This window comes from Lagenorhynchus albirostris, chromosome 10 (genome assembly GCF_949774975.1).
Source record: "Lagenorhynchus albirostris chromosome 10, mLagAlb1.1, whole genome shotgun sequence".
NCBI lineage: Eukaryota > Metazoa > Chordata > Mammalia > Artiodactyla > Delphinidae > Lagenorhynchus > Lagenorhynchus albirostris.
In genome coordinates, this window is record NC_083104.1 from 22,679,514 (window position 1) to 22,698,128 (window position 18,615).

The 18,615-nt window shown below is 41.4% G+C and overlaps 1 protein-coding gene across 3 annotated transcripts in view; it reads left to right on the forward strand.

Annotated features, from left to right (window-relative positions):
• Positions 1-78: 78 nt before the first annotated feature.
• The window catches only part of SUCLG2 (succinate-CoA ligase GDP-forming subunit beta), a 261,378-nt gene continuing 242,841 nt past the window's right edge, over positions 79-18,615 (forward strand). For all 3 annotated transcript variants that reach the window (XM_060161381.1, XM_060161383.1, XM_060161382.1), the window contains exon 1: positions 79-218. In XM_060161381.1, the coding sequence (XP_060017364.1) occupies positions 135-218 (84 nt within the window). In that variant the 5' untranslated portion in view covers positions 79-134. The remainder of the gene's footprint in view (positions 219-18,615) is intronic.

Here is an 18,615-nt window from a genome sequence, read left to right on the forward strand (position 1 = left end):
GTGGAGGGGGCGGTGCGGGAGGGGCGGCCGGGCCCCGCCCCCGCCCCGCCCCTCCCTTCCCTTTCCCGCCCTCGCCGCGCCCTGCCTGGTTTGCCGCGGCCCGCCTGGCTCTCCGCGCAAGTTTTCTGGTTAAGATGGCGGCCCCTGTGGTGGCGCAGGCCTGGAAACTACTGAGAGACCTGGCGCTCCGGTCCCCGCTCCTGGCGGCCAGGTCCCAGGTGAGCGGGCCTCTTGGTGGGAGCCTGGAGCAGCCAGTGATGCCCTCCTGTCCTTGTCTGTCCACCTCCTCCTGGCCCCGGTGCGCGGCCGCTAGGGCGCCGCACCTGTGGAGGGGACGCGCGGTGCTGCGCCCGGGGGCGCACGAGAGACCCCAGCATCCCCCCACCCCCACCCCGCTTCAGGTGTCGGGGGTCCCAGGCGGAGCGGGGAATGACAGTCCGGGCCACCCCGGAGTGAGAGCCACCCAGCTCTCAGTTGTCGCTGACGTGGGTTACCCTAGCGCTGCGGAGGGCGCCTGGCCCTGTACCAGGCGCTGCAGGCATGTTAACGAAAAGTCCCTGGGACTGGGTTTTGGAGTCCTGAGGTGTTATTATGTCGACAGAAAAAAAATGCACAGCCTGAAAGTTGGGAAATATATTTTATTGGAGGCATTATTGAGGGTTGTATCCTGGGGAAGTTTCTGGATAGCTCTGAGGAACTGTTCCAAAGAGGTAAGGGAGGAGCCAGGATATATGGGAGTTTTGGCTGAAAAAAAAACAAAAAAAAAACTTGTAGTGGAACATCAAAAGATTAGGGCTAGTCACAAATATCATATGTCAAGGTAGTAATTTTAATGCTTTGCTCAATTTGGGAAGGTGTAAGAGTCTGGGCTTATTGAAGTTATTCCTTTGATTTGCATCTTAACTCTCTAGGGCCTGTATCCTGTTTTTCTGCATCCTGAATTCCCCTCAGGGTGCACTGTCTCCGGTGGCTGCAGTGACTGCTGACTTGATGGCAAGCAACACTCTTGTTTACTAAAATGGCAGGCAACATTTGTTTGTCCTCAGTTACCTGCTTTGCCAGTGCTGCTTCTGAACTGTCTCTCTCTTGAGCCTGTTTGTTAGGCCACATGATGAAGGTGCCTAGAAACCCAACTCAGCCTTGCTGGTTTTGTAACTCACCTCCTGGAGTGAGCTCTCTGCAGGCTGCCTGCTTCTGCAGACTTGTGGGGGTGGGTAGTGGTGCTTGAGTTAGTGAAATGAGGGGGTCAAGGAGAAAGATGGGAAACGCTCTCCCTCAGTTCAGTGAGCAATCAGTCCCAGCACTGAAACACATCAGAGCATTGGCCCTGTCCTCTTTCTCCTTGTTTCAAGAGAATAAAAACCTAGGAGGGCCAGTGGTGGATGCTGAATAGCTATTAGAACTTGGCTTCCTGTAGATTTGATCAATACGTTCTGCAGGTGGCAAGAGTCACAGTAGTCAAAAGGTCTTTGGGGAGTTATGAGTTGGTGATGACTCATGGACAAGTGATCAACCACTGGACTTCTTATTCTCCATGAGTAATATCGCCCCTCTTTTAAAGAAAGGATGGTGTGGGGCTCATCCACAGCAGAGCATCGTCCTTGTCCGTTTTCCCATCTTTAATTGATGGGAGACAAATGATCACTCCTGCAGTTTTAACTAGGATATGCATAGTATATATTTTTTAAAAATTGAAAGATAGCTACTAATGATTTTTTGAGTTACTCTAAGCTTTGGTTAATTATGACATTGGAAAGGTTTTTTTTTTATCCTTCTTTCATTTCCTGACTTCTCATTTGTCTGTTTTTGTTAATGTAAAGTTAAAAGGTGCTAATAACTTATTACTGTAATATCTTTAATAGGCACTTGACAGTATGGTGGGATAGCAAAAGGAATGGTGGTTTTGTCTAATTAAAATAACTAATAACTGTTGTAATAGAGTAAGGAGAATACCTCCAGGTGATCAAGTTCTATTCATTATTTAAGTGTTAGAAAAAAACAAGAACTGTGGTGCTAACTATGAGAGTAGACTTGAATTGATGGGAAACATGGTGCCTAAGGCAGTGAAAACTCAAGCAAAGGAAATAATTGTGCTGAGAAATCCAACTGTTTAGCTGAAGTATGATAGGGCTTCTTGCCTTACCAACAAATGGGAGTCTGAACACAACACTGTAGAGAATCTGAGTGGGTGATACCCTTGGTCTGGCAAGAAGACTGGGTAAAAGGATCTCCTACCTCACTGCATCTAGTAACTTTGATTTACATACTTGTGGATGGCGTATTGTCCTGTGAACATAAGCTTAGGAAATGAGTTTGTTTTTTTTTAAGTCAGGAATAGTACACAGTGTTCAAGAACTGGAAATGGGTGTTCGCAACATCAGATCCAACTAGCTTATTTCACAGGTAGAAAAATTGAGCACTAAAGTTAAAGGACTTGTTTAAGGTTATAAAGAGAGTTTGTGGCAGAACTGATTACAGATTAAAGGTTTACTTTTCAGTTTCCATTATACCAGGCTGTGGTGTAAATTTCCTCATGAAAATAAGTTATATCAGCATGTAGGTTACTCTGCATAGCATAAAGTTACTATGTAACGTCCAAGTCACCAACACTACTGACACATTTTAATTTTTTCTTTATAAACATCTTAGAATTGGCAATAAAAGTAGGTGAGTATTGTTTGTGATTTGTAAGGAACCCTTTTCATATTCTTGAATGCTTCTTTGTATCTGCTCCACCTACCTCTGCATGTATGTTGTGCCTACCTACTCCCTTGCCCATGGCAGACATTACAGTTGAATATGACCCTCTTTTTCTTGGAAACTTAAGAATCCTCACCAAGCGTCTCAGAAATCTCTTGCTACTCTTCTTGGCTCAGACCTTCTTTGTACCAGGCCTTATGCAAAATTCTTGTGTGTACAGAGATAAATGACCCAGTTTCTGCTGTGAGAAGTCACTTTAACCACTCTCACAGAGGTGCCAAAGAATAACACTTTATGTACCCCCTCCTCGATGTTAAATTTAACATTTGACACATACTCCTGATGCTAAATGTCATTGACATTTTTTATTTCTTCTGCTGCTGGCTTCTCTGTTTTGACTTTCAATTGATGTTATATCCTTAAAGGGCCACCCTTTTGCCATTTCTTATTTTACATATATTTCTCTATTCAGCTTATACCTAGAACAAGACTCTATAGGTACTGATATTTGGGGATAGTAAACAAGGCAGGCAGAGATCTTGGCCACATGATACTATATTTTAATGGGGGTGGGGAAGGGCTAGACTGTACATACATAAACAATAATGAAAATGATTTCAGCCAGTGACAAATGCTATGAAGAAAATAAAACAAGGTCATGGGCTGGAGAATGAATAGCTTAGCCAAGATGGTGGGTCATAGATTAGGTGATCCAGGAAAACCAATTCGACATTGCATTGTAACACGTGTAATAAAAATATACATATTATAAGTGAACAGCTTGATGAGTTTGCACAAACTGAACATGCCCAGGAGATCAGATCCATATCAAGAAATTAATCATTTAGCAGCAACCCAGAGGGCCCCCTGGTGCTCCTTCCCGTCACTACTCCTACCCAGAAAAGAGTAGCCAGTCCCCTGAATTACGCCACCATACACTGGTTTAGTTCCTTTTTGTACTTTATGTAAATGGAATTATACAATGGATTATATGAGTGCATACTCACATAATCAACATTATGTTTGTGAGATCCTGGAGGTGACTTTTTGACATTTGAACTGAGACCTGATTAATGAAAAGTAGCCAGCCAGGTGACACTCGTGAAGAGAGGACAGCAAGTGCAAAGGCCCTGAGGTGGGACCTGAACTCAACATATCCAGACAGTTAAAGAGGTGGAAAGTGACAGTACTAGTCATGGTCTGAGAGGTAGGCAGGGGCTGGATCAAGTGGGGACCTGTAGGGTCTGATAAAGAGTTTTTAAAAGCTTAGAGTGCTTTGCCCAGAGTTACTCAGCTAGTAAAAAATAGCTGAATCCCAGTCCGGCTGCCAAAGACCAGGCATGTAATTACTGTACAGTGCACTCCCTATTATAGATAGCACAATACAGCAAGGCACAGCCATGTTGGGCACAGAGATGAGCCTGTTACATTAGTTACGTCTTAGGGGAAGTCTTGGCTGAGGGCACTGAATTTAAATGGTTAGTGATAATCTGATCGTGGTATTTTGCCTTTTAGTGCATTTCCCCTCTCATAATGGCTGGGTGAAGTTAACAAAGCTGTTCTGTTGTAGATGAAGCAAAGACATTGTGGGAAACACTGCCCCTCAGGCCCCTAGTTGTAGAATCCTTGTTGTGTGGTTCTCTACAAAGCCCAGAGCTTCTGTCCAGGAACTCAGGGAGGAATGTGTATTGTTGAAGGAAACCAAAACCCGGTCCCTGCTGTTGTGTATCTCAGAATAGATGACTCCAGCTTAATTTTCTGTTCTTTCCAGAAGTGAGAGGAGAAAGATGGATGCCTGGCTTTTAGAAGTGAAGGACTGAAGCTTACGTGCAAGTTTCTGTCAGCTAACTATGGCTGTGGAGGCTGCATTGGAAGTTGTGACTCACCTTTATCTGCCTTCTTGCCTAGAAGAATAAATATCTGACTCTTTTCTTTTATAAATGAAGTGCACTTGCAATTTCTGCTGTCAGAAAAGGAAATTCATCTCAAATAATTTAGTTGCTAAACTACTGACTTCTGTGTGGGGAAGACCTGTAAATGATAGCTCTTGTCCCAAATTGGTTTTGTTTACTGTAAATGAAACACTTCTTTCATGGATGAGTACACAGACCCATGGTAGTGAGACTTTTGCTGCCCTTGTATCCTGGCCCAATTCTGTAAGCACAACGCCCAGAAACTCACTGACATATCTCGTATTTTGGGGAGGAAAAGAAATTACATATGCAACTTCAGATCATTTGTCTTTCAACTCTTTTTACTATTCACTCAATCTGGAATTGTCCTTTGCTACCTGTGCACCCATCATTTTCTGTTACTTGATGAAAACGTTTTGTCTGAAGAAATTTAGAGATTTCTACACGTTTGAGCAAGTGGTAACGTCAGTATACTAATGAAATTTGGGGAAATGACACTAGAATTAGTCTGGTAAAGAAGATGCAGGGGAAGGCATGCCAGGTGGAGTGGACTGTGGGCAAAGGCAGAGGGGAGAGAGAAGATGGGGAGATTAGAGGAGTCATTGGGAACAGTTTGGTATGGAGGAGAGGCAGGTGAGTAACAGAAGTGAAGAGCTAGTGGCGATCTTTTTGGCAAATGAGGAAGGAAAGAAGAGCTGTAGAAAGCCCACAATTTGGCATGGTATAGAACTAGATAACTGAACATCAAGCACATATTGTTCACTTAGTAAATATTTTCTCAGTGCTTAGTCTTTGCCCAGTGCCATTTGTTGGAAGCTCCTTGAAGGCAGAGACTATATTGATTAATTCTTCACTGTAAATCTAGTGCTTTAGAGAATGCTGGGCATATAGATACCTTTAATAAGTGAGTTCTATGAGTGAGTGAATGCAGGGAAGATACACAGCCCCACCCTCAGGGGGCTCATAGTCTAGTGGCAAAATTGGCGGGTAAACCAAAAATTATACAGTAGCATCGCGAGATCAGTAGAGCTATGTGCTTAGTCTTCTGTGACACTGTGCGTGGTCTTGCATGGGGCACTTGCTGTTTCCCTGTCTGAAACACTGTTCCTTCTGATCTCAGGCCTTGCTCTATCCCATCATTCAGTTTTCTGATTCAAAGTGGTCTTCCCACAGGGCGTTCCCTAATTATCTTATCTGACTCACTTTCTCCCCAGAGATTATTTTCTGCCCCTTGCCTGCATTTTAACACTTTACCTGGTGGTTTATTATGTGTTTTTTGTTTGTTTGTTTTATTCTCTGTCTGACTTCCTTCCCCACAAATGTAAGAATGTAAGCTCTATGAGGGCAAAGATTTTTCTTATGCACTGCTATTTCCCCAGCCTGCCTGACCAGGTATTCAGTAAGCTTTTGTGGTCTAAATGAATGCGTGGGGTACACAGAGAAATGAGAGGCAGGTAAGTAACAGAGATGAGGGTTGATGCAGATACTTTAGGCAAATGAGGAAGGAAAGGGCTATAGAAAGTCTCGTTGTGAAAGGACTTTCAAAATAATAGGACTGTGCATTTCATATGTGACAGACCCTGTGCAAAGTGATGTCTGCACATTATTTCCTTAACCCTTAACAATGTTACTGCAGGGGAGATTGTACTGTCTTCATGTTACGAATAACAGAACAGAGGCATAGAAGGGTCATACTAAATAACCTGCTTAAAATCACAGGGCCAGGGAGTCACCTGCCTCATGCTGATAAGTTACTTATGCTGTTAAAACATTAAGTTACATTGCCAAAGGGTCCTTTTTGAGCTGAACTGTCCCGTTATGCTGATTGCTGACCTTTCCCCCTTTCTTTGTCCCTGAGTAATGGGCAGCTTGGTCTTTGCACTTATGCCGACTTAGGTGGACTAATCAACACTGCATGATTGTCCTCTTATCTGACTCTTATCAGGCTCTTATCTGACTCCCTCCTCTGGCTCCAGGGTCTGGGAAACAGTGAGGAGAAAAGGGTATGGTTCTTTGTTCAAATAGGACTAAGTTCAAATTCTGGGTCTGCCAGGTTCTTGCTCTACTAATTATTGAACTTGACTGAACCTCAATTTATTGTTCTCTGAAAGGAGATAATTCTTACAGATAGTTACAAAGATTAAATAAGATGATATGCATGATGTCTGACATTATGGTTAGATAGTAGGCTCAGAGAGATTATTTCTCTTGCAGTAAATTTGAAGCTACATTTACTTGAACTTTTTTTTTTTTTTGGCTTTATCAAGCCAGAATAGTTTTCCTTTCCCAGATTTGATAAGCATTTAGTGTTTGCTGCCATGTCAGGGTTAGGTGCTGGCTTGGTGTTTCCAAATGGTTTATTTCACTTAATCCTGCATCAAGGACTTGAAATAGAGGTGATTATTCTCAGTTTACATCTAGGGAACTTGAGGCTCAGAGAGTTCAAGCCCTGTCTCCTGGGCCCCAGTTATCTTCATTATTCCACAGGTGGGGTGAAGGTCTGGTGAGGCCTGAGGTGGCAGTGGGGAGGGTTGTGTGGGGAACTCAGTTGCACCATCCTGGATGTTGCTTGTTCCAGAAATGTTTGCACATCTTGGTGTTGACTTAGTAGCTATGGCTTCTGGACCACTTATGCATCAAAAGTTTGAGGTGGGGGGACACCCAAACACTAGACTGTACTCATAACATGTACGCAAGGGCAACTGGCACATGCCCTTCACTGTCTGCCCTGTGCACAGGACTGCCTTCAGGTTTCAGGAGTGCTGGAGAAATTGTGAAATTGCATTTCCTTTGGAGGTTGAGTTTTGGGGGATGGTGATAGAGGGTGGAGTTTCCTGGTATTTTGAGTTCAGACTTTGGTCAGCGTGCTGATTACGTGGCCAGCTTTTGCCCCTTTCTAGAAATGATTCCAAAAGAATAGCACGTAGATACTAATCACAAAAGCATAGATTTCTAACACTTACCTCTAACATTTACTTTTATTTTAAAATTAGAGGGGTTTGATGTAGTGTTTGAGTCGATATTGGAGACATGGCAAAGCTTAAGGAATAGGTCTGAGTTTGGGTCCTGTGAGTGGGGGTGGGATGGGAGTCTGGCATCTCCTTTTCTACCCCTATCCATTTCTCCATGTGCTTACCCTATTTCCATTTCTAGGCTGTCTTAGTCCCAGGGTTGTGACTTGAGGACCCTGAGGAATTTCAGGAGGGCTGCTTTGTGGAGTTAGAGGTGGGGGAGCAGTGAGAGATGAGGCTGGAGACATATGCAGGGGCAAAATTTTGCTGATCTTGTGAGTCTGGTAATGGAGTCAAGGTTGGTTCTTGAGGGCAGTGGGGAGCCATTGAAGGGTTTTAATAGGGGCTAATTTAAAAAAAAATTAAATTTTATTTTTTGGATGTGTTAGGTCTTCGTTGCTGTGTGTGGGCTTCTCATTGCAGTGGCTTCTTGTTGCAGAGCACAGGCTCTAGGTGCGCGGGCTTTAGTAGTTGTGGCACGTGGGCTCAGTAGTAGTTGTGGGCTCAGTAGTTGTGGCTCAGTAGTGAGCTCAGTAGTTGTGGTTCTAAAGCACAGCCTCAGTAGTTGTGGCGCACGGACTTAGTGGCTCCATGGCATGTGGGATCTTCCCAGACCAGGGTTTGAACCCGTGTCCCCTGCATAGGCAGGCGGATTCTTAACCACTGTGCCAGCAGGGAAGCCCCCATTGAAGGGTTTTAGACAGAGGAGTGGCAGGAGCCGTTTTATGCTTCAGAGTATTCTTTCTTCATACAGTGTGGAAAGGGTTGGAGGATTAAGAATGGAAATCGTTCAGGTGACTGTTGTACTAATTCAGTGCCAGTAGTAGTTATGCCACAATAATAGGCATAAACCAGGACTGGAATCACACTGCTTGGGTTTAAATCTTGCCCTCAGTACTGGTTATCTTTGTGATGTGTGACAATTACTTACATATTTTATTACAAGACTCACTTTTTTTCTTTTTCACATTTCAACATCTCTGAAAACTGCATATGTTTGTACACTTGTGTCACAGATTGAGTGACAGTTTTTTTTTTCTCCAGTGGTGCACGAAGTGGAAGATGGGGGTTTGGATCAAAATCAGGATGACCACATAATTTTTTGCCAAATCAGGATACTTTTGAGAGTGAACGTGAGCACTGTGAATAATTACACCAGCAGGTATAGCAGAAACCCAGACTGTGCCTGGAAAGCTGATATATGGTCCTCCTAACTAAAATGGACTAAATGATGGCAGTGGGGATAGAAGAGAAAGATTGGCATTATTTAGGAAAGAAGCTGGACAGGATTCATGCTTTCCCTGCTGAGTCCCCATTGCTGGTTCTCTCCACTGCCATATACCAAAAAGGTGATAAAAGGCTGTGTACCATCCCTGAGCAGAGACGGTGTGAGGAGCTACCGTTGTTATAAAAGATCCCTGCTTGTCTTTGCTGTGGGACCATGTGCTCCGTCCTTGTGCCCAAGTGTTCCCTGGACATGCTGTTATGGTTGTAGAACAAGAACAGGCAAATAAAAGAAGAGAAATAGAAAGACCCATAAATATGTCAGGCTTGCAAAGTGGACGTTTCTAAACTTGAGCGCAGTGAGGAGCTTTCCAAAGCTCCAAGACTCCCTTACCCGCGTTCACAACGTTCTGGGCCCTGGTGGAATCGTGCAGTCTGGCTTAGATATTTCCTTTTGTGCTCTCAGTCTTATGTGGGTCATGCAGTTGATTATTAAGGCTTCTTTGATTGAAAGATCTCCTTGGACTTTTCTTAAGGGGAAAAAAAATGGTTTTTTGAAAGGGACACATACTGGAACTCAAGACTAATGTTCCTTGGTGTTGGCTCCTCTGTGCCTCTTCTGTTGTGTTAACTGGTGGCTAGCTCGTGGTACCATTTCTCTATAACTTGTACCTGCCCATAACTTTGTCCATTCCTGGGCCCCCTCCAGCTTCCTAACCCTAACACATCATTCAGCTTCTGTCTCTCAGAATGTCACAGTTCTAATAACAAGAACATCTCATCAGTCTAGCTCATCGTTTTGCACTTACGTTCGGGTCACTGGCCAGCTGAAAGACTGGCTGTTTCTTTTTAAGGTGTCCACCTCCACCTTACCACCTGTGGCTGAGGTGGGGAGGTCTTGGAGAGGAGCAGCACCATGGCCCCCTGAGTAGGAGGGCTCTGAGTGCAGTGTTGGTGGGGTGGCCTGATCCATTTAGAGTTCCTTCATGAACTGCTGCTAACTTGTCCATCTTCTTTTCTCCAAGTACACATGTTCACGTTTGCTTTGTTTCCTTTTTCACATTCCCAAATTTCTGAAGATCTTCTTACTATTCACTTGGCTGGTCTTAGTTAGATTAATTTATCAGAGATTAAGATCATGGCAGTGGCCCTTGTTTTAGACCGCTTTCTTATGATCATAACTAAAATAATTCTCAGGAGAGAATTATTAATTGGGAAAATGGGGTATCATGGGAAGTCAGCTTGTCCACCCAAATAGCCAAGTGAGTGTTTCCAAGACAAATGTAGACAATAGGCTTCATATGGCCCTGGAGTACTTCCTCAGCTTTGCTTGGAGCAATATTCTGAGTTGAAATAGCCCAACTTCTCTTGGTTCACTTCCACTTTATGCTTCCCAAAGGGGATTTGTTTGGGTCCTTTTGCCACCACTCAATAAAAAACTGCCATATTGGGCAGGACTTCCTTGAAGCCACCTGCAGAGGATGCTGGCTCGCACATTAGTCCCTGGTGCAGTGAGGTGGGACTCGGAGCACAGGGTTTATTTCATTTAAACCATGAGTATGAAGACTATATTTTATCTTAAAACTGGGGCACTTTTGATAGTTAAAAGGGAGCACTGTTAATAATTATGCCAGGATAATAGGCATAAACCAGGACTGGAACCAGACTGCCTGTGTTCAAATCTTGCTTGCAACACTTAGTAGATTTGTGACCTTCTGAAAATTACTTAGGTATTTCATTGCAAGACACACTTTTTTCTTTTTCACATTTCAGCATCTCTGACATATGGATGTGTTTTACAGTTGTGTCATAGATTGATTGGCAGGTTTTTCCCGGTGGTACATTAGAGTGGTGCAAAATTGTTCATTCTTAAACTTGATGAAATTTCTGTGCCTCAGTTTTCTCATCTGTAAAATGTAGGGAGCTACAGTATTCACCTCCCAGAGTTACAGTGAGGATTAACTGAGGCCATGCATATCATCTTAGCACCGTGCCCTAGATGATCAGTAAATTTTAGTTATTGGTTTTGGTATTATTGTCACTAGCTTTAATAAATTGTAGTTAAATCATAGTTAATTAAATCATATTACATAATATGTGATGAATCGGGAGGTTGGGATTGACACGTATGCACTGATGTGTGATGTGTATAAAATGGATGACTGATGAGAAAATAAATAAATAAATAAACATAAAAAAATAAAAGGGATGTTCTCAGAAGAAAAAATTGTAGTTAAATCATAGTTAATTAAATCATTACATAATATGATTAAATCACATTTAACTTACATGTGTTGATTAAATAAAATATACTATTTAAGTAAAATAGATTAAATAAAACATCAAAATATATTAATTAAAATACACTAATTGAAAATGGTTAATTAAAATATATTAAATATATATAATAAATATATAATTAAGTTACGGTTACATAAGTAATAAACAGAAAGGCTTAATTTTTGTAAAAAGCCTCCTTCAGTGTTTTCCCTGCCTTCCTCCTAAACCCCCTCAACATTGCAACTTGCAAGGGAGATGAGCAATGTAAGCAAAGTAGGGGATTAGAACAGTCAAGTTGGGGAAATGACATGGAAGGAGAGAGAGGCTCTCTGTAGTGCCTTATTGGTGTCCGGAGTGGAGGACTACAATGAAGTCCCTTGGGAAAAGGACTTTCGTGCACTTAGCCCCAGATTGGGAGTGGAGACCAGCCATTTAGCTTTATCAGAAAATTTACTGTTTTCACCTTATCAGTGGAGATCTCTTCACATTTTTATAAGGAAACTATCTTTATCTTTTGTTTGATGTCACTATCTTCTGCTAATGCTCTCCTAATTGCTGTCCAAATGACCACCTGGACTTTGAAGGACATATTTGGGTTAACTTAACTTTGAAAAGAAGGGGAGGAAAACCACATTTAATATGCACTCTTATACCAGCCTTAGGGCTTACATAGACCTTTAATAAGTAATATAAAGAAAGCTGAGAGTTATTAATTATTTTTCATTAAGCGAATAAACTATTAATGGTGAATGTTTCTTTGTTAAGGTTCAGAACTCTTTTTAAAGTGATGTATCATTAAAATTGAAAACCAACAATACAGGGAAAAGAAATATTTTTTCAGTTTTTAACCTTTTTATAATTAGCATGAAAAAATGTGCTATATGGCTAATTAGAAAAACTAAATAAGTTTTGAGATAGTGAAGTTGTAAACAGATTATCCTAATTTAAAAATGATTACGGATTGAATGGCTGAGTGTTGAGGAGATTAGCTTGAAATGGAAGCAGAAGTCTTGTGACTGGTTTTTGGGGAGGCTGAGCCTAAGGGTGTAGATTCTAACATCAGTTCTAGTGTATGGGTTTTCCAATACCACCAAGCAGTTCTCCACCAGCTGGGTGTCCTACAGTCCAACTAAATTCTGACATTGTTGACATGGAAATAGCATTAGATTCCACAAGTTAAGGGCACAGTCCAACAAGACTGCCCCCACCCCACTTCAGAGGCCAATATCAAGTCTACATTGTCACTTGTACAGGTTCCATTAATTTGCTAGAGTGGCTCACAGAATGTAGAGAAACATTTTACTTCCTAGGTTACCAGTTTATTGTAAAAGGCTATATAACTCACTAACAGCCAGATGGAAGAGATGCCCTGGGCAAGGTGTGTAGAGAGGGTTATAGAGCGTAGCACTCTCTCTGAATCTCCACATGTTCACCACCCCCGGAGCTCTCTGAGTCTCCTGGTACAGGGATTTTTATGGAGGCTTTATTACATAGGCAAGATTGATTAAATCATTGGCCTTCAGTGATTTAACTTAATCTCTAGCTCCTGTCCCCTCCCCTGAGGTGGAGGAGGAGGACTGAAAGTCCCTACCCTCTAATCACTAGGCTGGTTCCCCTGGCAACCAACCCCCATCCTTAGGTTACCTAGTGGCTTTTCAAAAGTTGTCTCTTTCATTTAACAAAGACACCTTTATCACTCTCTTCACTTAAGAAATTCCAAGGGTTTTGAGAGCTCAGTACAAGGACTGGGGATGAAGACCAAATATATATTTATTATAAATCACAGAATCACAGTGTGCTGTTAGGATTGGAGTACCAATTCCAGAACTCCTAGCAGGCATGTTGTGAGTATAATGGATGCTTTCTTTTTTGTTTCTTATACGTTTAGGGTGAGGTTTTTATGAGTGATATAAAATTGATTTTATAGCTATTTTATATAAAATATTTTAATGTGGGGGAAAACTTACAGAGTTAACTTTTAGATAAGGATCTTGCTGTGATTTATGTCATAGAGTGTTCTACCTATGTTTTCCTCTAAGAGTTTTATAGTGTCTGGCCTTACATTTAGGTCTTTAATCCATTTTGAGTTTATTTTTGTGTATGGTGTTAGCGTGTGTTCTAATTTCATTCTTTTACATGTAGCTGTCCAGTTTTCCCAGCACCACTTATTGAAGAGGCTGTCTTTTCTCCATTGTATATTCTTGTCTCCTTTATCAAAAATAAGTGCATAGGTTTATGTCTGGGCTATCTATCCTGTTCCATTGATCTATATTTCTGTTTTTGTGCCAGTACCATACTGTCTTGCTTACTGTAGCTTTGTAGTACAATCTGAAGACTGGGAGCCTGATTTCTCCAGCTCCATTTTTCTTTCTCAAGATTGCTTTGGCTATTCGGAGTCTTTTGTGTTTCCATACAAATTGTGAAAGTTTTTGTTCTAGTTCTGTGAAAAATGCCATTGGTAGTTTGATAAGGATTGCATTGAATCTGTAGATTGCTTTGGGTAGTATAGTCATTTTCACAATGTTGATTCTTCCAATCCAAGAACATGGTATATGTCTCCATCTGTTTGTATCATTCATTTCTTTCATCAGTGTCTTACAGTTTTCTGCATACAGGTCTTTTGTCTCCTTAGGTAGGTTAATTCCTAGGTATTTTATTATTTTTGTTGCAATGGTAAATGGGCGTATTTCTTTAATTTCTCTTTCAGATTTTTCACCATTAGTGTAAAGGAATGCAAGAGATTTCTGTGCATTAATTTTGTATCCTGCTACTTTACCAGATTCATTGAATAGTTTTAGTAGTTTTCTGGTAGCATATTTAGGAGTCTCTATGTATAGTATTATGTCATCTGCAAACAATGACAGCTTTACTTCTTCTTTTCTGATTTGGATTCCTTTTATTTCTTTTTCTTCTCTGATTGCTGTGGCTAAAAATTCCAAAACTATGTTGAATAACAGTGGTGAGAGTGGGCAACATTGTTTGTTCCTGATCTTAGTGGAAATGGTTTCAGTTTTTCACCATTGTGGATGATGTGGGCTGTGGGTTTGTCATATATGGCCTTTATTATGTTGAGATATGTTCCCTCTATGCCTAGTTTCTGGAGGGTTTTTATCATAAATGGGTGTTGAATCTTGTCGAAAGCTTTTTCTGCATCTATTGAGATGATCATATGGTTTTTCTCCTTCAGTTTGTTAATTTGGTGTATCACATTGATTGATTTGCATCTATTGAAGAATCCTTGCATTCCTGGAATAAACTCCACTTGATCATGGTGTATGATCCTTTCAGTGTGCTGTTGGATTCTGTTTGCTAGTATTTTGTTGAGGATTTTTGCATCTATGTTCATCAGTGATATTGGCCTGTAGTTTTCTTTTTTTGTGTCATCTTTGTCTGGTTTTGGTATCAAGGTGATGGTGGCCTCATAGAATGAGTTTGGGAGCGTTCTTCCCTCTGCTATATTTTGGAAGAGTTTGAGAAGGATAGGTGTTAGCTCTTCTCTAAATGTTTGATAGAATTCACCTGTCAAGCCATCTGGTCCTAGGCTTTTGTTTGTTGGAAGATTTTTATTCATGGTTTCAATTTCAGTGCTTATGATTGGTCTGTTTATAGTTTCTGTGTCTTCCCAGTTCAGTCTCGGAAGGTTCTGCTCTTCTAAGAATTTGTCCATTTCTTCCAGGTTGTCCATTTTATTGGCATATAGTTGCTTGTAGTAATCTCTCATGATCCTTTGTACTTCTGCAGTATCACTTGTTACTTCTCTGTTTTCATTTCTAATTCTATTGATTTGAGTCTTCTCCCTTTTTTTCTTGATGAGTGGCTGATAGTTTATCAATTTTGTTTACCTTCTCAAAGAACCAGCTTTTAGTTTTATTGATCTTTGCTATCGTTTCCTTCATTTCTTTTTCATTTATTTCTGATCTGATCTTTATGATTTCTTTCCTTCTGCGAACTTTGGGGGTTTTTTTGTTCTTTTTTCTCTAATGGCTTTAGGTGTCAGGTTAGGTTGTCTATTTGAGATTTTTCTTATTTCTTGAGGTAGGATTGTATTGCTTTAAACTTCCCTCTTAGAACTGCTTTGGCTGTATCCCATTGGTTTTGGGTTGTTGTGTTTTTACTGTCATTTGTTTTTAGACATTTTTTGATTTCCTCTTTGATTTCTTCAGTGATCTGTTGGTTATTTAGTAGTGTACTGTTTAGCCTCCATGTGTTTGTATTTTTTATAGTTTTTTTTCCTGTAATTGATATCTAGCCTTATAGTGCTGTGGTTGAAAAAGATACTTGATATGATCTCAGTTTTCTTAAATTTATGAAGGCTTGATTTGTGACCCAAGATACAATCTATCCTGGAGAATGTTCCGTGAGCAGTCGAGAAGAAAGTATATTCTGTTGTTTTTGGATGGAATGTCCTATAAATATCAATGAAGTCCATCTTGTTTAATGTGTCATTTAGAGCTTGTGTTTCCTTATTTATTTTCATTTTGGATGATCTGTCCATTGGTGAAACTGGGGTGGTAAAGTCCCCTATTATGTTGTGATACTGTCAGTTTCCCCTTTTATGGCTGTTAGCATTTGCCTTATGTACTGAGGTGCTCCTATGTTGGGTGCATAAATATTTACAATTGTTATATATTCTTCTTGGATTGATCCCTTGATCATTATGTATTGTCCTTCTTTGTCTCTTGCAATAGTCTTTGTTTTAAAGTCTATTTTGTTTGATATGAGAATTGCTACTCCAGCTATCTTTTGATTTCCATTTGCATGGAATATCTTTTTCCATCCCCTCACTTTTAGTCTGTATGTGTCCCTAGGTCTGAAGTGGGTCTCTTGTAGACAAAATATGTACAGATATTGTTTTTGTATCCATTCAGCCAGTCTGTGTCTTTTGTTTGGAGTATTTAATCCATTTACATGTAAGGTAATTATCGATATGTATGTTCCCATTGACATTTTTTTTAATTGTTTTGGGTTTGTTATTGTAGGTCTTTCCCTCCTCTTGTGTTTCCTGTCTAGAGAAGTTTCTTTAGCATTTGTTGTAAAGCTGGTTTGGTGGTGCTGAATTCTCTAAGCTTTTGCTTTTCTGTAAAGGTTTTAATTTCTCCATCAAATCTGAATGAGATCCTTGCTGGGTAGAGTAATCTTGGTTGTAGGTTTTTCCCTTTTTTTTTTTTTTTTTTTTGCGGTACGTGGGCCTCTCACTCTTGTAGCCTCTCCCACTGTGGAGCACAGGCTCCGGACACGCAGGCTGAGCGGCCATGGCTCACGGGCCCAGCCGCTCCACGGCATGTGGGATCTTCCCAGACCGGGGCACGAACCCGTGTCCCCTGCATCGGCAGGCGGACTCTCAACCACTGCGCCACCAGGGAAGCCCAGGTTTTTCCCTTTTATCACTTTAAATATGTCCTCCCACATCTTTCTGGCTTGCAGAGTTTCTGCTGAAAGATCAGCTGTTAACCTTATGGGGATTCCCTTGTGTGTTAACTTGTTGCTTTTCCCTTGCTGCTTTTAATATTTTTTCTTTGTATTTAATTTTTGATAGTTTGATTAATTTGTGTCTTGGCATGTTTCTCCTTGGATTTATCCTGTATGGGATTCTGCACTTCCTGGACTTGATTATTTTCTTTCCCATATTAGGGAAGTTTTCAACTATAATCCCTTCAGATATTTTCTCAGTCCCTTTCTTTTTCTCTTCTTCTTTTGGGACCTCGATAATTCGAATGTTGGTGCATATAATGTTGTCCGAGAGGTCTCTGAGACTGTCCCCAGTTCTTTTCATTCTTTTTTCTGTATTCTGCTCTGTGGTAGTTATTTCCACTATTTTATCTTCCACTTATCCTGCAGTTCTTCTGCCTCAGTTATTCTTGATTCCTTCCAGAGAAGTTTTAGTTTCATTTAATGTGCTGTTCATCATTGTTTCTTTGCTCTTTAGTTCTTCTAGGTCCTTGTTAAACGTTTTTTGTATTTTCTCCATTCTGTTTCCAAGATTTCGGATCATCTTTAGTATCATTACTCTGAATTTAGGCTGCCTGTTTCCTCTTCATTTGTTTGGTCTGGTGGGTTTTTACCTTGCTCTTCATCCGCTATGTATTTCTCTTTCTTCCCATTTTGCTTAATTTACTGTGTTTGGGGTCTCCTTTTCACAGGCTGTAGGTTTGTAGTTCCCGTTGTTTTTGGTGTCTGCCCCCAGTGGGTAAGATTGGTTCAGTGGGTTGTGTGGGCTTCCTGGTGTAGGGGACTGGTGCCTGTGTTCTGGTGGATGAGGCTGGATCTTGTGTTTCTGGTGGGCAGGACCGTGTCTGGTGGTGTGTTTTGGGGTGTCTGTGAACTTAGTATGATTTTAGGCAGCCTCTCTGCTAATGGGTGGGGTTGTACTCCTGTCTTGCTAGTTGTTTGGCATGGGGTGTTCAGCACTGGAGTTTGCTGGGCGTTTAGTGGAGCTGGGTCTTAGCGTTGAGATGGAAATCTCTGGGAGAGCACTCGCCGATTGGTATTACGAGGGGCCAGGAGGTCTCTGTTGGACCAATGTCCTGATCTCGGCTCTCCCACCTCAGAGGCTCAGGCCTCACACCCGGCCGGAGCACCAAGACCCTCTCGGCCTCGGTTCATGCACTTCCCATCACTCACCCAGCTCCTGCCTCCGCGCCTCCCTTCCTTTAGTTTGATCTTTACTTCCCACACCTGGTGGGGGGCGGAGGGCAGTGCAGAGGAGGCCAGTGGGAAGCTGCCCTGCTGTGTCCTTGTCCGCACCCTGTGCCGGGCTTGTTGGTCCCTCCCAGTCATGGGGCAGGGTCCGCAAAGACAGCCCGACCACTGGACAGACCCACCAACCCTGTGATTGAATTTTGGGGTGTTGAGGCAAGTAGCAAAGGAATTGCTTTTTTGATTCAAAGTTTGGACCAGCACATGCCTTTTATGTCTCTGAAACCTTGTTTTTGCTCCCCACGCTTTTAAAGGTACTAAAATTATAAATGAATATACTTCTTATTTTTAAATTTATAACTTTTTTTATTGTGGTAAAATATACATAACATATAAAATTTACTTTTTAACTATTTTTAAGTGTACCTTTTTGTGGCATTAAGTGTACTTACATTGTTTTGCAACCATCACCACCATCTGTCTCCAGAACTTTTTCATCTTCCGCCATCTGAAACTTTTGTATCCGTGAAACACTAATTCTCCATTTTTCTCTCCCCCCAGACCCTGGAAACAGGCATTTTGCTCTCTGTCTCTATGAATTTGACTACTTTAGAATCTTACATAAGCGGATTCATAAAATACTTTTTTTTTGTGACTGGCTTATTTCACTTAGCATAATGTTCTCAAGTTTCATCCATGTTGTTGCATGTGTGAAGCCAAATCCCTATAAAACCGAGTTCCTCTGCCAAGTTCATGATTAACCTCTCTTTCTAAAACTGTATTCCCTTTCTTGTCCCACCTGTTCCCCTGAAGCTTGAGGAGTATCAAAGGAGAGAGGGAGTGAAGCTGAG